Source organism: Drosophila hydei, unplaced genomic scaffold (genome assembly GCF_003285905.1).
Source record: "Drosophila hydei strain 15085-1641.00,03,60 unplaced genomic scaffold, DhydRS2 tig00000333-arrow-arrow-pilon, whole genome shotgun sequence".
In the NCBI taxonomy this organism is placed as follows: domain Eukaryota; kingdom Metazoa; phylum Arthropoda; class Insecta; order Diptera; family Drosophilidae; genus Drosophila; species Drosophila hydei.
In genome coordinates, this window is record NW_022045711.1 from 798,519 (window position 1) to 821,918 (window position 23,400).

The 23,400-nt window shown below is 36.3% G+C and overlaps 2 protein-coding genes across 2 annotated transcripts; one reads left to right on the plus strand and one right to left on the minus strand.

Moving 5' to 3' along the window:
* Positions 1-2,674: 2,674 nt before the first annotated feature.
* On the plus strand, positions 2,675-18,100 carry LOC111605611 (sorting nexin-27). The gene is made up of 5 exons (XM_023324226.2): positions 2,675-3,105; positions 16,014-16,199; positions 16,273-17,108; positions 17,731-17,909; positions 17,969-18,100. The coding sequence occupies exons 1-5, from the start codon at positions 2,864-2,866 to the stop codon at positions 18,035-18,037; spliced, it is 1,512 nt and encodes a 503-aa protein (XP_023179994.1). The 5' UTR covers positions 2,675-2,863; the 3' UTR covers positions 18,038-18,100.
* Positions 5,696-8,038, minus strand: LOC111605616. The gene is made up of 2 exons (XM_030224010.1): positions 7,118-8,038; positions 5,696-6,564 (listed from the first exon to the last, which is right to left on the minus strand). The coding sequence occupies exons 1-2, from the start codon at positions 8,036-8,038 to the stop codon at positions 6,049-6,051; spliced, it is 1,437 nt and encodes a 478-aa protein (XP_030079870.1). The 3' UTR covers positions 5,696-6,048.
* Positions 18,101-23,400: the final 5,300 nt, after the last annotated feature.

Here is a 23,400-nt window from a genome sequence, read left to right on the forward strand (position 1 = left end):
TAAACAACAACAACATTTAATATTTAAGCATAAAAAACTTTAACTTTAGTAACATTACGTGTAAAGTTAAAGAATACAGATATATATATATATAGTAAACAGCAAAGAATTAAAAACAAATTGTAGCGCATAGTTTATATAATTAGTTATTAGTCGATTTAGTCTTTAGCCTAATAACTGTATTAGCCACGTAAGCAAAAACAAAAAAAAATTGAGTTCAGTTCGTAAAGCCTGCTAATAGAAAACCAGAAAAATAAAAAAAAAAATAAAAATTTAAAATTATATATGCATATATTTATATATATATATACATATATATATATATATATATATATATATATATATATATATATATATATATATATATATATATATATATATATATATATATATTTATATGTGTAGGATTTAGGCTTAAGCATAAAAAACAAAATCACATTTAATGTTTATTTTAATTAATTAAACAAAAGGAAAAAATAACATTTTCTATTGTAATACCGCGTTCAACTTTTAATTTTTATTTTAAATCTTTTTTTTTTTTTTTTGTTTATGATTGATTTGTACGTCATTGAATTTTTTTTATTATTATAAATAATAATTGATGCTGTTTTTTTTTAATTGTATTTCGATTGTTGTATTTAGCTGAAATTGTCTAAACTAATGATCTAAGCTACAGACTATATATATATATGTGTATATATATATGTATATATATATATATATATGTGTATATATATGTATATATATGTATATATATGTATATATATGTATATGTATATATATACATATATATATATATATATGTATGTATAGAATATGTAGATATATACATATACATATTTTAGGCGAAAAGTTTTTCATAACTTTTTTAACACTTGCTTTAAGTTTGATTAGTTTTAGTTTGTACGCAACAACTAAAACATTTACACATACACACACACACTATATATATATATATATTTATATATATATATATATATATATATACATATATATATATGCATATATATTTACACAAATACATTACATGCATATAACATATATAAACAAATTGAGAAAATTGAAAAGAAATGTTTTTTTTTAAACACAAGCATTTTGTTATCGATAAATTTTCATTAATTCCGATTTGTGCGCTTTGGCATACTGGCCCAACATAAGTTTTACCGTTAGAGTGTGGCCTATTTTGTTTGCGTCGTTTTTATTTCTGTTTACTTTTTAAGCAGCTTTCTTTGTTTTTACTATTGAAACATATGTTGGCACAAACCTAAAACCAACAAAGAGGCAGCTCAACGTTTGTCTGCAAATATGAATAAAAAATTACATAAAATAATAATACTTACAATTAATCATTTTTGACAGTTCTTGCATTTGATATGAACTTATGATTTTTGTTGCCTCTCATACACAGTCCCGACTCATCACGGCAGCCCCGCCCATTCAGAGACGCCAATGTATGATATGAATGTGCCCCTGTGCCGTCCCTTACATCTCTATTTCTCCCCCTTTCATCATTTACTATTTGCACATGAAATTTCATTAACGGTTCTTTATTTTTTAGCGATAATTGATAGAAATACAAATTGTTAACCTCAAAATTGGTATTTGGATTAGTATTGTTTCTATATCCTAAAAAGTTTTTAAGTTTTCATATTTAATTCATTCGAAGTTTTCAGGGCTTGGTAATATAAATATATTTAAATGTTTGAGGTTATACTTCTAAGATTATCAAAAAACGCAAGCAATAACAAGCTACCGGCTTAAATACAAAATAATTATTAGCACGCGGAATTGTGTACTTCAATCAAGTTTGCTATAGTTTTTGTTGTTGTCAATGTTTAAACTGTTAAATGACATTTAAAAAATCGAAATACATATAGCAGTTTTATTTGTCAAAAATCGTCAACAAAAGCCAGCTGATTCCAATCGATTACTAGTTCATTGGTGCTGATAAGCTATCGAACATGCCTTTCTTGAATTGTTTCACAACGTATTTAACAATTTTTTGTTCACAGATAAATTTTAAATAAATCAAATGTGATCTTAATAAATAGTTGCATAATAAGAAAAAATATATATCATTTTATTTGGTAATTGGTTCGCATGTTCGGCGTGTGCCACAGCGTTGCCATTTGGTTACGAGCCGCTTACCATTCAGTTCGATAATGAACGGGCCCCGAGGAGTCAGTTCATTTGTACCGTTCAGTTCATCTAGCAGTCACCTAATGGACGAACCCAGCACTAGCGCCTGACAGTTGTTGGGCGAGTGGCAAAGGCAAAGGCGAAAGAGGCGAAAGCAAAAGTGAATTAAGGAAAGCAGAAGCAATATGCAAAATTAATGTGCGCAACGCACGTTGTTTGCTGTTAACTGTTTAATCGCAATGCAAACTAAAACCGATTGCATTTGCTAGCCTATAACACGCACTCACACACACACATAAAATTCATTTATCAAACGGCGTGTGATACAGATTTCTGTTGCAGTTGCAAGTTACTACGATTTGCAAATTCCCGTGTTATTTATTATTTTTTTTTTGTGTATGATTTGCGGAAAGTAAAAGTGGCTACCGTAGCCGCCTGCCTTTGCCTGTATGTGTATTTGTGTTCGTCTATATTATATTCATGTTCGTTCGGTTGCGTTTGTGTGTGTGTGCGCGCGCGAATGTTTGTGTGTAAAAAGAAGTTGCAAAAATACAAAAGTTACGCAAAAACATAGCAAAATTGTGTAAAATAACAACACCAGCCGCCTGGCAGTGTACGTGTGTGTGTGTGACTGAGTCTGCTTGCGTGTGTGGGTGTGTAAGCGTGCGTGTGTGTGTGTGTTGGCTGTGCTCTTCTTGGAGCGCAGCGTACCGGCTGCACAGAAATGAGCGAAAACAACGGCACTAGCGGCACCACCATCACAGCCGCCAATGGACCGCGAATCGTTACCATCTACAAGACGGAAACTGGCTTTGGCTTCAATGTGCGAGGACAGGTGTCCGAGGGCGGCCAATTGCGTTCAATCAATGGAGAGCTGTACGCTCCGCTGCAGCATGTTAGCGCTGTGCTGGAGAACGGCGCCGCCGAAAAGGCGGGCATCAAGAAAGGCGATCGTATACTCGAGGTGTAAGTATATCGATCTTAGCCCCACTGTTCGTTAATGTCAATAATGAAAAATAAAAAATATAATTCAAAAACGAGAAAAAATAATGAAAAACAAGCAAAAGCGATACTTCAAGGAAGTTTCATGTTTGACCTGTTTGGCCATGCCCCGCCCCGCCCCACACCGAGTGAGTGAGAGCAAGCGAACGACCGAGTGAGTGTAGCCCACCCACAAAACGGCTCCACTCGAAATGGAAAAGAAACTTAAAACTGCCGCTTGGAAGTCCTGGAATCAATAAACACTGCTTAGTGTATGTGTCCGTGTGTGTGAGAGAGGGCTGTTACTGAAATTTGCCGTCGTCATATCTGGCAACCGTTTGTTGCTTCTTCTTCTTCATGTTGAGCTTCTTACTATTTTTGTTTTTGTTATGGCGTAATATTTGTGCCATTGTTTGGCTACACTTACATGCAAACATTCACACTTGCGTTGTATGCGCGCACCTACACACATACAGACACACTCACTCGCACATATATACACATACACGCGCGCCCACAGAGCAAGCTAATTAAAATGTTGCCTTCGCTCCCTCTCCCGCTCTGCCTTACTGTTCTCTGTCACTCCACTCAGACGCTCATTTTATATGCTCTCTCAGCCCACTGGCTCTCATTTTTTTGTTTCTTTTTTTTTGCAGTCTGTTCTTTGCTAAGCTTTTTGTTTTGCATCTTTGACATTTTGTGTTATCGTCGCTCAGCCAAATGCTATCAATCAAAGCATGTTGCAAATAATTGAGTTTTGTGGTCGCCCATGCTGTGATAACCTTTTCAGCTATACCCTTCTCGCTCTCACTGACTCTCTGCCTCTGCCTCCACCTCGACCTCTAGCTCTTTGACAGCTGCGGAAACCTGCGCACAAATTCAATTAATAAATTTAGCTATTTTGTTGCGCGGCGGATAACAACTTAATTATCGTTGGCATCGCGCCTCCCGCACCTCCCATTGCCACCCAACAATTCACCCAATGCACATAACTGTGTCTGTCGCGCCCCTCGCCCCTCGCCCCATGCGAGCACACGCCACAAATTGGCAAATGTTTATTTTTCATATAAACTTTTTTCTCTTTTTTTCGCACTTTTTGCTGCGGCACAGCTGGTAGCACGTTATTGTTGTTACTGTAGTTGTTGGGTGGCCCATCATTTGGTTATGAACTGTAGCAAGAAAAACAATTACAGTTATGATTTGGTCGCACGTGTGCAAACAAAGCAACAGTAATCAGAGATTGACAAACAATCAAACGGGGAGTTTTTTACTCAATTTTTTATTTTATTTTTGTTTTATTTTCTTTGACGCGTATAATATATATGATAATAGCTAAAAGCGCAGAGTTAAGTGGTGTATTAAAATTGAACCAGTTCAAATGAAAGTTATGTCTTGTTCTTTTAAGCTAAAAAATTAATATTTATAAAAAAGAATGAAAATTAAAATAAAAAATTGACCTTTTTTATTGTTATATTTGGAGCTAAGTTCGCTCGTGAGCCTGTTTAAGAATTCTATAAATACAGAATTGAAATGGAAAAAATTGTATTATTTCTATTCCAATTATTTCATTTTTTTAAATTATCTATTTTCGCTCATATTCTCAGATTTCTAGGCAGGTTGTCAGCCACCAGTCAAATTTGACATTCCCGGATTAGACAGAAATGTTACAAATTCATTTCATTTTTTTGCTCTTACTAATTTTTACTCATTTTGTTTACGTATTATTACTATATTTATAGCTATTTCTGACATGTTTGTTTACGCTTTGATAATAGTTTGCATTGATATGCGAGTATACGTATATATATATATATATATACATATATATATAATTGTGTAGTTGTTTGTTCCTTACAATTATAAATGACGCTGCTTTTAAGCGGTACCTTGATAATGCCGTCTGCTCATCTATAAACTATATATATATTGAATTATATGTAGATATTGAGAATGGTTAGCTGGCCATCAGCTGGTATTTTATTGCCTTAGTTATTGCAATGTAATTTGATTCTCTTCCGTTCTTTTGAATTTAGTTCAGTGTGCCATATTTATCTTATATACACATATATCTATAATATGTTTATTTTTGCTTCAGTTTTTAAGCTCTTTTATATCGGATATGATTGGTTAGTGTCGAAATTACGCGAGACTGGGGTATATCTATATCAATTTGCCTTGGATCATATAACCCATCAGTTTATAATACTTCATTGTAGTCTTTTATCAAAGTAATTGCAAATCGCATATAACTATTGTATAGCTCAATTAATTGAATAAAATTATTTCAGTATAAGCATGTTTACATATGTTTTCATTCCTTGAGCTTTGAGTTATATTGTAATAAGCACAAAATGCCTTCGTTATAAACTAACTCATTAGTAATATTACTTATACATATATATATATATTAACATATGCATGTATAAAGAAATGCTGCATATCAAAATCAACATTCTCTAATCTTTTACTTATTGAATTCTGAATATTTATTTATAGAATTGCATTAAAGTAGTATTCATTAATTTAAAGATTTGTTTTTGTTTATTATGATTTCTCTAGCAGTTGTGTTTGCCCAGCCCTGTGTTCGTTCAGCCCTGTTTTGAATCTCTCACACACGTTCTTCTTTTCCATTAACTCTCACTCTCGCTCGGTCTCTCTTGCTCTTCCACTCTCTTTTTCGTTTGCGTTGGTTTCGAGGGGCGTATTTTGTTTTCTTATTTCTGTTGCCGGTTGGCAACCGTTAATGACGCCTCTTCGCTTCCTCCACATCCGCCTGGTCAGCGTGCTTATCAACATTACGGTTTTGTTCCAGGGTGGCCGGCAGGGATAAGGTTTGGGGTGTATAGGGAGGTGTGTGTGTGTATGAATTTTGTCGCTCATTGTTTATTCATCAAAAAAAGTGCTTTGTAAATAATTGCTGCTAATTACTCATAGATTGGGCCATAGATACGCGAGTAGACGTTGTACGCCCTTTGTAACGCCCACCGCCTGCTGTTGTTGCGGTTGCTGTTGCAGCCATTTGGTGGGCGCACTGTTGCACAGAGTGCCATTGCAACGCACGCAGTAAGGATCGTTAGCGGTGCACTCAGGCACCTCGCCTGCGCAGCCACGTACCGTATAGACCAACTGAAGCCGGCTAACTACGGTGCTCACACAGAGCTCGGCTGGGCTGCTGCAGTTGCTCAGCGCCATGGCGCTCGGCTGCTGCATGGCAGCGCAGTCCTCGCCATGTTCCTGCGAATTGCACCGATAGCAACTGCGCACCGACCAACGGTTGCAGCCGTCACTGTTGCGGCACAGCTGGCATTCCTCGCCGGTGCTGGCCACAAAGTCAGCATCCGCGCAGCCGCGACGCAGCAGCGTATCTGTGCAAAGAAAGAACAAGAAACTCATATAAAAGAGTGGACTCAACAAAAGAAACCACCTAAAGACAACCGGGCATAACTGTTATGCTAATGCGTTAAGTTGGCTTCGCGTGACTAATGGAAGTGTGTATGAATTTCAGGGCTGCAAGCAGCACAAAATAAGTCTCTGATTTTGTTGGCGCTGCGAACTAGTTCACTATTTTTATTTAGAAATCATGTCTTATTTGAGCAGGGTAATTTTCCCTTTTTATTCAAAAATTCTATGAACAGATCGAAGATACCGTACAGAGAGATTAATTGGAATTGAAAGAGGTGCTATACAAACTGGTTCATATTTTTTTCTTAGTTGAAACTGAACGAGTTTATTGAGTATAATTTTAGATTGGTTTATATTTGGATCAAAAATGAACTTAAGCATTAACAATTTGATTCATATTTGGAACTAAAAGAATAGCTTGGTTCTAATGCAAAAGTAAACAAATTGCTTTATCGATTGAGTTAAAAAACGGATATAAATGAGTTATTTAACGAAGACTAGTGGTTATTATTTGAAATTGTACAAATGAATCGCCAAATGTGCTTGGCTCATATTTGGAAGTTGTTCACATTAACGCAGCGCCTGACTCACCCTAACCTTGCTCGCACGAATAACAGGCCGTGGTGCCCGGGGCGCACTGTTCGCTCTTCAGGGCATGTCCGCTACGACAATTAGGATTGCTGGTGGAGTTACAGGTGGCGCAAGCAATATCCTGGCATTGGGCATTGCAATTGTCGCCATAGCACTCGTGCAGCTGACCTGAGGGAAAGAAGCCCATGGTAGTGGAGCAGCCGCGTTGCAGCACCTCCGTTTGGCTATTGTGATGCGTATAGCAGCGCTCCCGATGCCCGAACATCACCTTGTTGACGCACTGCGTCACAGTTGCATTGGACAGCTCACATTTGTTGGGCAACTCGGGCAGCTGTTCGCGCTGGCAATCGGGATTGCCCGACAGACGATTCGATGTGCACTGGAGACAGTGGCTTTCGCTGACCGTTAGCTCCGCATTGCAGCCATTGTAGTTGCACTTGAGGCAGACATGGGGGCAGTCCGCGGGCAGATTGGTGTGCTCACAACCTCGCTGCGTGTTGCTCAGGTGCAAAATGTTGGTGTAGCAGCGATCCTTCTCGTTATAGATGGGGCAGGGCAGCAGCAATTCGGGCCGTGTACTCACATCGATGCAGGTGGCGCCGTTGCACTGATAGCAGCGTAGGCGATCCGCTGGAAAGATGTGCCGATTGCAGAGACTCGTATTGCAGCGGTCGCAGGGCTCTGCACAGTAGCCGTTCGGATAGAGGCGATGCAAACAGCCGCGACGCGTGAGGCCCGCCGTTATAGAGGTCACACACTCATCATTCGATTGGCTGCACTCTTCCACCTCCAGCTGCTGGCCAGGCCGTGTTGCGCACTCAGCATCCTCGGCTGAGTCGCAGGCATAGCATTCCAGACCAACTACTGCCAGGAGCAACTGCATCATTGTCAAAGTCCATAACAATTGTCTTGCGCTCTGCATCATCTCGCAGCTGTTGCAACTTTTCGACTGTTCAACAAAGAAACGTCTGTGATTTGGGCTGAGCTCCAATTCCAGATTAGATTAGACCAAAGTCTATCATCAAGTGGTTCGTCCAAAATGGTCTTAGCTTCTTCATTGTTCCATTGTTTGATTTGATTTCATATATTATATATATTATCTGGCCGATCGAATTGATATGGTCATTTGTCTATATTAAAACAATTCGATATGTTGTCTAGACTTTTATATTCCCTAGGATTAAATTCCATTTGCCAATTTTGGCAACCTGAACCCGAACTACTTTATACCAATAATTGTGGGAATTTTAGTTTCTTATTTATAAGAACTCAATTGAGCTAAAACAAAGATTCCATCATATCTGACTGCAGATTCCATCTTATCTCAGACTTATTTTCTTTTCTCTTCCTGCTTACATTACTCTCAATATAATCCGTAATTTCTTTCTTTACTCCCAACAGTAATCAAGTTCTTTCAAAGTTCCTTAACCTCGTAAACCTCCTATAGAAAAGTGAAATTGGTGCCTTTAGTAGGTTGCTCAATTTAAGATTATATATTATATTATATATTATATATATATATTATATTATATTATATATATATATATTATATTATATATTATATATATATATTATATTATTTTTATCTTGTTTATGACTTTTCTTTTCTTTCTCCCAACAAGACTCGAACCGGCTTTACTTATACTAAATCTCTATGATAGTGCCCTAGAGCTAAGAGGATATATTCTAGAATTTTATTTTATTGTCTTTTTGTAACTTAAATTCGTATCAACTTTAATTATCCTAAGGTTCTTCAAAAATACATCTGGCATTCCATATATCTAGAATAAATACTCTACGTCTATATATAGTATATATATTTATATCTTTGTCTAAAACTCTCTCTGTCCTCCAATTCCTAAGCAGCTGCCCGCGCGAATTAGTTAGTCAAATACTAGATGCAAAAAGAGAACAGTAATTGCCTAACGGTACTATTATAAGGTATTATAAGTTGTAGATATCAACAATTTGGTATGCAGCGGCTCTAACAAAAAACACTTGCATAACACTCATTAAATCTAGGCTAAATCATAAAACTATTTCAGGAGAAAGGAATTTTTCTTTCTGAGTTGCAATTGGCTAGATTCGAGAATGTGTGAAATCAAAGTGGGTGTGCAGGTGTGTGTGGGTGTGCTTGTTACATTTAAGGTATTTTGCTAAGCTTTTTGAGGTTTTGCTTCTGTTGCACTTGCAATTTTTGAATGGTGCACGGTCGGGGCAGTGCAATCAATGGGGATTATGAACTATTTTCATTTCTTGTTTTTCGACGTGTTTCTCGTTAAAACATTTACGACAACAAAGCCATCCATTCATCCGCCCAGGCAACCCACTCACCACAACAACAACAACAACCAAATAAAGAACGTTAAACAAGAAAAAAATACATAAATTCAATAAGCTTAGGGTTGAACTTTAGTTAGTTGTTTTCCATGCCACAGGCGAGGGTATTTTTGTGCTTATACACTAGCACGCGCATGGGGCATATTGAATAATTCGAATATCGTTGTCGGGAAGAAACATTTTCGAAATATGTTGAAATTGTTATAGGCCAACACAAGTTTTTCTGTCCATTTACATTAGCAATATTTTATCGCTAGACAAGCAATATCTATATATGTATATATATACATCTTGATCAGGCATATAGCCAATGCGGCAATCCGGGCAACTATAGAATCTAGAGTCTTCAAGTTGGCATTCTAAACAGCTGCATGCCGTACGCAGTTGTTACTATACTTTGTTAACTCATGCGTTGAGCTATTATCATTATAATCATGATCATTACAATCAAATTTCATATTTGCTCGTCAGTTCTTGTAATGTGATCTCTACGGTGCCTTGAGCATAGATGCTTTTGATTTTGGATATGAATTTCCTTGCTTTTAAATTGTATAATCTTAAGCTTAAGCTTAACTGCCCATTTATTTGATATTAAGTAACAAAAATTAAGAAGGAAATGAAGGTCAGGGTGTCTTTCAAGTCGGCCACTCCCACCTTACTTTTGCCACTATAATATAGTTTATATGAGTCCCACATAAGTTCTATTTAATTCTCGGCATATTCACGTGTTAGTTTTAGACTCTAAACCATAAAACGTAAGACTTTATATATTTTGATGTTTGTTCAGGGTCTGTGGCTTAAAAGGCTTTGGGTTTGTTTAACTTTTCCTGTCGCTCTCTCTGGCTCTGCCTCTCTCAGTTTTACTGGTTCTCTAACAGTTTAAGGCTTCATTCGTTGTACGACATTTATTGAAGGTACATAAATAAAAGTTTTTCATTGAAGATATGTAGATTTTTAAAGAAAAGTTTTGATTCAAGGTAAGCAATATATTGAAGATTCGTTCACGAACTGGTTCAGCCTTAAACCATAAATGGATTGAAGTAGATTCTTGACAGAACTCTGTTTAAATACGATGCTACAATTCGAATATTTCCTATATCATGAATATTCTACTCTCCGGGCGTATGCCCGGGGAAGGGCATTCGCTCGTCGGCCAAGCTGAATTTTGTCTGTTTTGTTTGAATTTGTTTAATGCTACCACAAATTTTGTGTTTTTGTGGTTATGTGTTCCATGTTCTGTTGTTATTCTCATGTTCAAATTGTTGTTGTTGTTGCTGCTGCTCGGGTGGCATATGCCCCAAAAATAATCAATAGATTTGCGTCACTGGATTGGTTTCGCCAGAGGTAGGTGAAAGTGCTTGGTGGTTGAGCCGCTGGCTCTTGGGTTTAGCTGATGAGTTTTGTGGTTTCCGGGGCTTGGATTCACATTTAGATTTGGATTTGGGTTAAGGCTTAGAATTTCACCTTTTCCCCCTTTTTTGTTTTTGGCTTAAATTTAGTCTACCAATAGAAAACAAGTAAGAGTGCTCTAGTCGGGACTGCTCGACTAGCAGATACCCTAAACCCTGCGAACAGCTTTACTTTAGGTTACTAGATCTTTCCGCTCTTATAGATGAGCAGATCGACTCAGCGTGTCATCCTGATCAAGAATATATATACTATCAGTGATCTGCCACGCCTCCTTCTGCCTGTTACATAAATTTTCAGAAAACCTTTATACCCTGAATTCCTATTTTCAGTTGGTCCAGAGTAAAAAACCCAAAACAAAAACCGAAAATAAAGGCAACCAAAATAGTAATATTTCTGGAAATAAAGCAAACACATTTTTAGAGTGAGTGTGAGAGTCAGTGGAGCTCAAGACAGAGGAAGAGTAAGAGAGAGAGGGAAGATGGAGTTCTGTTCAAGTGCTGTCAGGTGGCAACGCTTTAATAAACTGTTAAGCGCTGTTGAATATGAAGCAATGAGTGAGACGAATATTGAGATATTCTTATAAATGTTATAACAAGTTGAGATCTGAGAACTTTCATTTATAGCAATCTGGTGGATATTAGATAGAAATATCCTAATTACTACATAGATATATTTGGTGCAATCTTAAAGCTCACTTTATAGGACTAGATGTCATTTATTTGTTATTTTGTATAAAATATTTCAGATATAGTTTATATATGTGAGAATTTGCTTATTTAAAACTTTGTCTTTTTTATTAAATTCAAACAAGTTTTAGCGCTTGTCTTTAGGTTCTACTTACAAGTTGGAACCTTAAATTTTACTCTGAATAGATCTATAAACCAATAGCCTTTAGCATCTAACGTAAGGGAATCGTTACTCTAAAGATTTTTCCTATCCTATGTATATGTATAACAGTATATATACATATATATACACAATAAAGGCTGTTTACTAACGCCAATTGAGCGTTAGATTTGCCTGGGACATTGTTAAAGTACATAAATTTGATTGACGTTACTTTTATGCTCAGTTTATTAAATTTGCCCTCGTTGCGGTATGAGCTCAATTGATTAACTAGCTAATCCCAGGTTTTAGATAATACACAATTTAATATAGTAAAATTTGAATTATTCTTTAGCTATAGACAATTCTGAAAGCCTTCAAAAGCCAACGAAAGCTTCTTTCAGATAGTTTAATTTTTGTTTCATTTAAGAAATATCTTTTTTTCTTTTGGTTTGTTTGCTAAATACTTGCAATTTGTAAATCACCTAAAAGCGTATATACATATGTATATATAGCCTATAATCTAAACGAAACATGGTAGATATACAATTAGTCAGCAAATGTAGTACACATACATCTAATTTTCAGGCTTTTGCTATACATTTGAGATAGAGATAGAGATAGACATAGAGATAGAGATAGAGATAGAGATAGAGATAGAGATAGAGATAGAGATAGAGATAGAGATAGAGATAGAGATAGAGATAGAGATAGAGATAGAGATAGAGATAGAGATAGAGATAGAGATAGAGATAGGATAGAGATAGAGATAGAGATAGAGATAGAGATAGAGATAGAGATAGAGATAGAGATAGAGATAGAGATAGAGATAGAGATAGAGATAGAGATAGAGATAGAGATAGAGATAGAGATAGAGATAGAGATAGAGATAGAGATAGAGATAGAGATAGAGATAGAGATAGAGATAGAGATAGAGATAGAGATAGATAGAGATAGAGATAGAGATAGAGATAGAGATAGAGATAGAGATAGAGATATATAGATATATAGAGATATAGAGATATAGAGATATAGAGATATAGAGATACAGAGATATAGAGATATAGAGATATAGAGATATAGAGATATAGAGATAGAGAGATAGAGAGATAGAGAGATAGAGAGATAGAGAGATAGAGAGATAGAGAGATAGAGAGATAGAGAGATAGATAGATAGATAGATAGATATATAGAGATATAGAGATATAGAGATATAGAGATATAGAGATATAGAGATATAGAGATATAGAGATATAGAGATATAGAGATATAGAGATATAGAGATATAGAGATATAGAGATATAGAGATATAGAGATATAGAGATATAGAGATATAGAGATATAGAGATATAGAGATATAGAGATATAGAGATATAGAGATATAGAGGTATAGAGATATAGAGATATAGAGATATAGAGATATAGAGATATAGAGATATAGAGATATAGAGATATAGAGATATAGAGAGATAGGGATAAGACCAACTTGGTTCAAGTCCAGTTCGCTTCTTAATGAAAACTTGTGTGAAGATGCATGTTTAGCACTGCAGCGCCATCTACAGTTTACAAAATGTTGTAATTCTTTGAACATGTTTACGTTGCCTGTCAAATAGATATATTCTAGTTGTTAGCTGCTGAAACTGGTTTCATGTCTGCGTGTTTCTTCCAATCTCTGTTTGCGCTGGTCTCCTGCACATTTTCATCTTTTGCTTGAGTTGGATTAACCTGGTTCATATAGAAGGTTACAAGAGGGTTAAATTGAGGGTGACATTACTAGGCCTTTGGATGGTACAGACTTACAGCTATGTCAAAGTTAAGTCAGAGTTATAGTTGAACTTAAGAGGAACATAGCCGAGCACTTTGACATGCATTCAGAAGAAGAAACTGCTCTGTCTGTGTCATTTTTTGTCAATTCAACCTGAACATTGCATTCAAATTATAGTGTATCAGACTAGACATTCACGAAGCAGAGCCCAGTTTAAGTTCTTGTCAACTTAGCATTAACTTCATATCAAATTACAGAGCATCTGGCTAGTTGCGCACACAGCTGACTTGTAGCATTTGCCGCTTGAAACATGCTTTGGCTTTGACTAAGCTTGAGCTGTTGTCAACTTAACAACGACTCTTAGCAAGAGCTAAGCTTTCAACAACATTAGCGAGTATCTGAGCTGTCGCCGTGCCCTGTGTGTTAAATCATAACTTTTGGAGATGATTTAGCAGTGCACATGCTTTTAATGAAAATTGCAGAGTGTCTAACCAGTCGCGTGCACCTATAGAGCACATACAAACACGCTTTAGGTACCTATATATGTATTGTAAATTAGCTATATGTGTGTGTATGTATGTGTGATAGGTATGCTTCAATGTGAGTCATGTCATATGGCTTGTTGTTGTTGTTCTTACTGTTGTTGTCCCTGTGCGTCAGCGGCAAGAAAAGCAATGATATCTGCGATTTATTTATTTGTGCTGCAGTGGCAAAAGTCAAACCGGAAAGACGTACACACACACACACTGCACACAGCGGCTAAGAAGTGTCGCCTGGTCGTGTCTAAAGGTGGCCAAAAGGAAGCCAACAACGAGCGACAGCAGCCAATGCAATTTCCAATTGAATTTGCTGAAAGAAAAAAAACTTGATCAAAAATATAAGCTAGCTGCGACATAAGCTATATATATATACTATATAGATATATATGCAATTTAATCTAATGCTACTGCACGCAAGTGTTAATAAATTGAATTACTTTACTTCAATGCATTTGCTTATTTATCTATTTATTTTATATGTTGAACACCCATTGCAAATGGAAATACAGGGTATATAGGTTCTGTGCCAAAGTATGTGACAGCCATAAGAAGGAATGGCCTTGAGACCAGGTAGCAACTGCTGCATGTGTGTCTGTGTGTTCGCTTTAGTGCATGCAATAAGTCAGCAGGGTATCTGCTAGTCGAGCATGTATGACTCACGGGCAGCCGTAACTTGTTTTACTTTTCTACTTTTGCTTCGTTAACACTGACAAATTATTGGCGCTAGTTTCGTGTGCATTTGTGACGTCACATGTTTGACTCAGAGCGTTGCCAGATGGGAGCAACTAGTTCCATGGTTCACGGCTCAAATCAATGCTTTGCTTCAAGTTACCAAATGAATCAGTTTTTGAATCAGCATTGACCATTTCAAATCTTGTATAATTCGACTTGAAATAATTTTCTGTTTATCGTTTGAACTATTCATGTTGATTGAACAAATTCCTCATCGTTCACATACATATACATAGCGTAAATTGATGAGTGGTTCCAAAAGATATACGAAAGCATGTTTTCGCCATGATTAATACCACTGTGGCGTTTCGAAGCAAGTGTAATTAAGCGCGCACGTTGGGTTCATTGTAAAATCAATTAGAGTAATAAACAAATATGTGATAAAGCTATCAAAGTATCAAATTTGAATTATTATTAGCAATATGTAAATACAGCTAATTTCATATAATTGTGCTTTATCTTAGTCTTTCTCTCTCTCTTTCTTTTTTTCTTTGTCGTTCTCTCTCTCTCTCCCTCTTTTTCTCCTTATCTTTCTTGCCATATTTCTATTTCAGTCTCTCTAGCCCTCACTCCCTCTCTCTATCTGTTCCTTACTTTCACTCTCCTCATCTCTGTCCCTATCCGTTTCTTACCTCCGTTGTTTCTTGCTCGCTGACGCTTGCCCGCTCTCTTTCACATTCTGATTATTTTTCTATTGCTCTGCCTTTCGTAATTCCTCTAACCCTGACATGTTGCCTTTCTATGCAACGATTATCCCGATGGCTGTGTAGGGTGTTTACCTTTTTCTATTTGAATCGCTTTATATGATAGGTATGTATATGTTTTTCAATTGAGGGATTTGTCAGAATTTGTCTGTACGAAGTAAACGTGTAACAATAATTTGTTTTTGGGTAAGAGCCGCAGCTGCACTTCAGTGAGCTTGCTCGAGTTTATCGTAAACAAACTCAACTTGACCCGAATGGCAAGTCTGTTGACTGTCGTGTCTTATCAGCGAGCCAAGTGCCACAAGGTGCTCCAAGCGATCAATCAAAGCTTCTATCGGACCACCCCAGACCAGTGCCTCTGTCTTTATTTTAATTAATCACAGAGTGGCAGCAGCAGGAGCAGTAGCAGCAGATTGACAAGCGAGTGGGGTCCATTAGTTAGCGAATAGAGAGTCCTTTAGGATGCTGCCCTTTCATTGCATTCACTATACGCAGCTGAGCGCGATGGAGCAGCGCTGCAGGCGGTATTAGACCCATCAAATATCGAAGTTATTCATGAATTCTCTGTCTGTTTATATATTGCAGCAATGGCGTCAGCGTGGAGGGTGCCACACACAAGCAGGTGGTGGATCTGATCAAATCTGGCGGCGATTGCCTGACCCTAACGGTGATATCCGTCACACAGCAGGAGGCGGATCGACTGGAGCCGCAGGAGGATCAAACTGGCTATTCCTATATTGACTACTCGGACAAGCGCTCCTTGCCCATCAGGTGAGCAATTGTTGCAGTCTTGCCAAAGTGAACTCTATCTCAGTCTAATAATGGTCTCTCTCTCTCTCTCTAGCATACCCGACTACAGCATTGTGAATCGGAATGGGGAACGCTATATTGTCTTCAATATTCATATGGCTGGTAGGCAGCTGTGCTCGCGTCGGTATCGTGAGTTTGCCAACTTGCATTCGGCGCTGCGCAAAGAGTTTAGCGGCTTCAACTTTCCGAAGCTGCCTGGCAAGTGGCTCTTTCAGCTGAGCGAACAGCAGCTGGACACACGTCGACGTGGCCTCGAGCAGTATTTGGAGAAGGTGTGCGCGGTGCGTGTGATAGCCGAGAGCGATGCAGTGCAGGACTTTCTAACTGATACGGAAGACGATATATCGGCATCGCCAGTGGATATTAAAGTGATGCTGCCCGACCACGAGGTGACCAGCGTTTCGGTTAAGAAGTCATCCAATGCCCAGGTGGTGTGGGAGATACTGGTGCAGCGCGCCAATCTCACAGCCTATACGCAACAATATTTCTATCTGTTCGAGATAGTTGAATACAATTTCGAGCGAAAGCTGCAGCCACACGAGATACCGCATCAGCTCTATGTTCAGAACTATAGCACCGCCTCATCAACATGTCTGTGCGTGCGACGTTGGCTCTTCTCCGTGGGCAAAGAGCTGACCCTGCCCGATGGCGAGCAGGCGGCACGCTTCATCTTCTACCAGGCGGTCGATGAGGTGAACCGCGGCAACATACGTGCCGATGGACGCCTCTACGAGCTGAAAGCATTGCAGGATGCCAAAAAGGCCAACGATTATCTCGCCTTGGCCCGCACACTGCCCGGCTATGGTGATGTTGTGTTTCCTCACTGCTCCTGTGATAGTCGCAAGGAGGGTCATGTTGTGCCCGCCGTGGGTGAGTCCCAAAAGTCCGCCCGATAGATGAATGATGAGCTTTGCTCTCAGAGTTTAGATAAACTAAATTGCTTGTAGTAGAGTTGAGCTACTATAGAAGTAGATCGATTAGTACTAGATCAATAATAGAAGAGCTTGGCTAATATCGTCCATGCTTCTTTGATTCGTTTGTTCATTTAAGAAATTCTTCTTCAAGTTTGTAAGAGCAGGTTCAAATTGTGATTCACAATAGTAATGCCTACAATTCAAAAATAGTCAAAAAGTTCAACTATTTAGTGGCAATGCAGTGCGTTGGATCTGATTTAAAAGAACATTTAGTGATTGAATCCAAGTATTAACCTAAGTCAATGGCGGCTTAATTCGTTGACCAATGATTCAATAGTTCCCAATTGGCAGGAATCTGAACTAATTCAATTTTATAATCAAAGGTTATTCAAACGTGTTTCGCTGCGCATGACACTTAGTTAATAAGGCAGGCACTGCGCCTGAACTAGTTCCATTAACTTGGAATCAGAAAGCACAGAGAAAGGCGAAAAGTAATTAAGCTCCCAAACTGTCAATGGATCTTTGTATAGTTTTTAATAATATTCTAAACATGCAACTAATGTGTTTTTTCTTTGCAGGAATGAAGAGTTTTCGCCTGCACGCCTGCCGCGAGGATGGCTCCTTGGAGGCGCAAATGGTGGAGCTAACCTGGGACAGCATTACTAGTTCCGAGAGCGATGAGGAGTCCATGTCATTTTGCTTTCAGTACAATCGTCCAGATAAGCCAGCACGTTGGGTCAAAGTCTATACGCCATATGTAATTATAACTAGACTGTTATATACTCAAGCTATGCTAACTGTTCTACATTTTTATAGCACGCATTTCTTGCGGACTGCTTTGATCGGATTATGGAGGAGCGCAAATGGGAGGACAGCGGCGATTAGAAGGATTTCTTTCGCTTTGCGGGCTCATCAGGCGCATTGATCAGATCTACATAAATATACATATATATATATATGCCTAAATATATATATATATATATATATATGTATATTGCAACTTAACCATCCCAGCAACATCACAGCGAGCGGCTCAATGCAATCTTAGTCACACACAAACACACACTCACACATGCCCAGGCACACGCACACACACCTACAGAGCTACACATTTAAGACACCTTTGCAGTTCTTTGTATTTCAATCAACATTTTGTGTATTTAGTGTATGTCAGATTCTTCGATTTGTGTGTTGTGTATATGGCCGTGTGCCTGTTTTCGTTCAGTTCCGTTCCTTTCCGTTCAGTTTCGTTTCCATTTTTGTTTCGTTAGCTTAAGCTGAAAGTGAAATTGTTGGAGAAGGCCAATTAACTTAGTCCAACATGATATATACATGAGATGCCCATTAGCCACAGACACAGTCACAGGAACAGGTACAGAGATAAATAGAAGAACCATATTATGTTGTAAGTGCTATATACCTTATGTATATTGTAAAATATATATTAGCTATATACGATATTTGTAAATTATGCAATGGGTTTAACAAAAACACAGAAAAAACGAAAGAAGAAAACAAATGTTAACAGCGGCAACAAAATGTTTCAAGTTTATTAACAGCACTTTAGCACATAGAGTTAGAGATAGAAATAGACAGAGAAAACAGAAGAATGTTAAACATAAAATACAAAAAGAAATAAAATAAAAAATAGAAAACAACCACACACACACAGACAGACACACATACACAGCAAAGCACCAATTAAGCAAATCAAATTAAAAATTCTCATTAAAAAATTTATTAAAACACAAAAACAAAAATGATTAGAAATATTATAAAAGCAAAACATACACATTCACACTCACTAAACACCCACATATATATATATATATATACAAATTTTTTTTATTTATTCACGCAATCGCAGTAGATGAAAACATAAACAAAGCTGCTAAAAAAAAAAAAAAAAAAAACAATGTAAAAAGTCAATTTTAAATATAGCAAAAGCAACAACAAAATCGAAACGCATAGAACTTTATATAGAAAATACAATCAAATATAACTATATTGTGTATATATATATACATATTTATATGTATATATATATACATTTTGTCTGAAGCATCATTTGTATGTAGTAAATAGCAAAACAAAACATGTTGATGATTATGTACTCAATTTAAATTTTTCTAGTAGAAAAATAAACAAAAATGTTAGTTACACTTAAGAGCTGTTTATATATATATATATATAAAAAAAAGGAAACGAAACAAAACAGTTATTGAAACAAAAAGTACGCAAAAACAAAGAGCAACAAATTTTTTTGGTTAAATCGAGGCAAAAGTTAAGCAACTGTGTGTGCGTGTGCGTGTCGTCTGTGTGTTTGAGTGTGTGTTTAAAGTAAAACAAATTATATTTTCTTTTAGAACAAAAATTCACTTAATTTAAGTAATAGAAATCGTAGCAATCATGCACACAGTCACACACACCACTCACAAACACACTCATGCATATACATTACAATGTATATATATATATATATATATATATATATATATATATATATATATATATATATATATATATCAACGATGCAAGTGACGTCTGCTTGTGATATTTACAATTTACACAATTATGATTATGATTATCATTATATATATGTATATATACATACAAATGGATATGTATATGTATATATATATATATAAATATAAATATGTATATGTATGCATTACCAATATGATTATTATTATAAATGATTTTTTTCTATTTTTTTTTCTTAATTATATATTTATTCAATTTACGCTATCATATATAAATATATACATATACATATATTTCGATACATATATGCACAGTGTCTCAAAACATGAAAGAAATTGTCACTAAATGAAAAGTAAAAGTAAAAATTACAAAAAATGAATAAATTATAAATAAAATAAAAAGAACACGCTCTTTGGCCATTTATTGTAGCGCGAACGTTTTATGTTTTGTTTTAGTTTGTATTAACTATGTATATTCCATAATTATTATCATTATTATTATATATATATGTTTATTCTATTATAAATTATATAATTACGCTATGCTATATTTATATATATACATATATATATTCGATCTTTTGTTTTTACTTCATTGTTTTTTTGTAGTAACTGCAAAAGAAAAAGAAAACAAAATAAGAAACAAATTCGATGAGCCGCAAACAATTGAAAAATGCAAGAAATGAAATAAATATATGAGAGAAAATGTTAACATATTTAAAGAGTAAGCAAATCATTTGTATTCGTATTTCAATTTGTATTTGTACCATTTAAAATAGCAACAACAAAACACCAGCAACAAATTACTTAAATAAACAAATTGATAGCAACAAACAAAACACGAAGAAGAAGAACAAGTAGAAAAGAGAGAGAGCAAACAAATAACATTCCAAAAGAAAAAAAAAAACAAAAAAAACGTAACGAAAGCGTAAAAATTTGAATATCAATGTTTTCTTACATATTTAAAAATTACAATTAAATATACATAACTTAAATAAATAAACAAATTTAAAAAAATCACATTCACATCAAAATATGCGCCTAATTCAACATTTAATACAAAGTTTATCATTCGAAAGACAAAAAAGAGAAAACGCTCGAGTGCGTGCCATATAATGAGTGACTACTGTAAGGGCACGTGAACTCAAATGTGAGAAAAAATAAAACAAAACAAAAACGAAAACGAAAACAAAAGCAAAAGCCAATAGCAAAACGAAACAAATCAAAGAGAGAGTAAAAAGCAAAAACCAACAAATAAATAAAATTAAAGAAAATGAACAAAAAATACCAATTTATTGAAAATAAAATTGCATTTTTTCCCCTTTTCAAAAAAAAATTCGAAATTGTTTTTTTAATGATGCGAAGTTTGAAGCAAACATTGAAATTCTTCGATTTTGCTTTGCATATATATTTAAAAAAATGATTTTAACTGTATCTTACAGTACTAATACACCCAGCCAAGACCTATGATCTATTTTTAGGAATTTTCTATTGGTCCTTCGAGAAAGAGGTATACCGAAAGGCAGCCATACGTAAGAGCCAGAGGAATTGGGTTCGGAATTGTGGGGCAGCTATTCTATAAATTGAAAAGACAATATTTCATTGACTAATAATGATTTTTTACAAAAACTACTTTCAGATAACTAAATAAACTATTTAAAACAAGCAACAGTGCGCAAGTTGGGTCTGCTCGACTAGGAGATACTCTCAACCCTGCGATCAGCAGAAATTCCAATCCTTCTACACTTCTTTTATACTTACGCTCTGTATGCAAGACAAGCACATACACATCGCATACATATATTTACATACACACAATACCGTGGAATACCTTTTCTTCTAAGCAAATGATAAGTGTATTAAGTTTCTAGTACTTGGAATACGTTTTTTACGAACTGGGTTAAGCTGGGCGGTATTGAAAATCAAAAATAAAGAAAATGCGAATATTTATTATTTTATATATGTTTTATACATTTTCATGAAACCTTTATGGATTCCAATTTTCGACGGGTTTATGTAGATGTATTATATAGAGTGAGTGTGTTCTAGGATTATTCCAGTTCCGATTGCTGTGGATATGTTTAGACTGATTCTTGCTTAATAAAATTGGTTAGTCTGTGTAGTTTACTTGTTATACAATTTGCATAGCTTTTGTATTCCAATTTGAGTTCTTTTCGTTTTCCTTTTGCGTGTACATTCGTAAACGTTATGAAAATTCTAAAAGTATTTCAGTGAACAGCTGTTAAAGTAGCTCAGCTCAGTTCTGCTTTTTTAATAATTTTTTCTTTTGAGCCAGTCTATAGGCTATAAGTTGCTAATTTTTACAGCTGGGTGCAATTTGAGACACTGAGACGGAGAGAGGCCGAGAGGGAGAGAGATAGCGAATGGGCGACGCTGTGTCTTGCATTTCAATGGCTTTAGAGGTTAGCTAAGCGCGTGTCGTGCCTGCGCTCGTGACACGAGCCGAGTCGCCCGGCCTGGTCATAATTACGTATGCGAATCCATTTCTCAGCCAATTCAATTCACAATTTATAGCCATAATATTGCGAATGGATTTTATTGCGCCCTCGATTGGCCTATTGGGCTAATCAACTTATCGGCTGATTGACAGCAGGTGAGATGAGTGGGGAGGTTGGTGGTGATACAGGTGTGTTGGCTCATAGGTAACAACTGTTCGTGTGTCAATGGGGCATATTGGTTTTGTGCTCATATTGTCTAGCTACAATTAGAATAGAAAATTAATTGATTTTTATTGCAATGCATTTCCAATAGGGTCAGACCTTTAGGTGTTGAAGAAACTTTTATAATACATATTCTTGAATTCATTCGGAAGCTTGGCAACTTATGTAATATATATATTCCTGAATCGACTCCAATCGAGAGCTCCTTTGTCGACTTTGATACAATTTTTCAATTGCACTTGAGCTGCATCTTTATCGCATCACGTGGATCGAGAAATTTAATCACGAACTCTCGAAACATTTAATATATATTTAATATATATCAAATCAAATTTGATCTGCAAAGATTTTACGATTTTTAAATTCTAAATTTAAGTCCCTTTTTGAGACGATAGGGAATAGGAATCATCTTCTATATCTATTTGTTATATACAAGTATTTGTCTTAGCAGGGTGAAGAGTATTTGCCAGTTGTGCATGACCGACTTGCACATTGACTACAGGGTATACAGGCTGTTGCAGGCACAGAAAAGGCAAAACCTTTTAACGCTTATAGCCAATATTTGATCAATTGGTGCGATTTGCTGGATGTTGATTAAACGCTTTATAGCTGCAGATAGCAGACCGAAGAACAGGCGCAAAACGAGACAGAGAAACAGAGAGAGAGGGAGAGACAGAGTGAGTCAGAGACGGAGACGGAGGGAGAGAGGGAGGGGGAGGGGGAGAGGGAGCTGGAGCTGGCTATAATGTGACTTAATTAGCTGTGCAAATTTTTTTTTTTATTTGTTTTTATTTACTTTGTTATTTTTTAAAAGCAAGTGCCGAATTTAATTAACAGATTCGAGAAACATAGCAAATAAACAGATTAATAAACACGCTCGGCCTAGTTGAAAGCGATGCGTACAACGCGTCGTATGTGTAATCAGTGCCAATGCCGATAATCGGCTTACCAAATGCTAATGCTGATAATGATGATGACGACGATGACAATGATAATGATAAGCGAGCGTTTGATTAAAGTCAAACACAATCGACGTCGGCTTTATGGCTGATAACCCTCCACGCCCCACCGCCCGCCCGGCTGC

Bases quoted from the DNA above. Each gene is read 5' to 3' on its own strand.
- LOC111605611 (XM_023324226.2), top strand. From the start codon at position 2,864: ATGAGCGAAAACAACGGCACTAGCGGCACCACCATCACAGCCGCCAAT. The intron at 3,106-16,013 runs GTAAGTATATCG...TATATATTGCAG, and splicing joins GGCGATCGTATACTCGAGGT to CAATGGCGTCAGCGTGGAGG. The intron at 17,109-17,730 runs GTGAGTCCCAAA...TTTTCTTTGCAG, and splicing joins TCATGTTGTGCCCGCCGTGG to GAATGAAGAGTTTTCGCCTG.
- LOC111605616 (XM_030224010.1), bottom strand. From the start codon at position 8,038: ATGATGCAGAGCGCAAGACAATTGTTATGGACTTTGACAATGATGCAG. The intron at 6,565-7,117 runs TAGGGTGAGTCA...TTAGCATAACAG, and splicing joins GTTATTCGTGCGAGCAAGGT to TTATGCCCGGTTGTCTTTAG.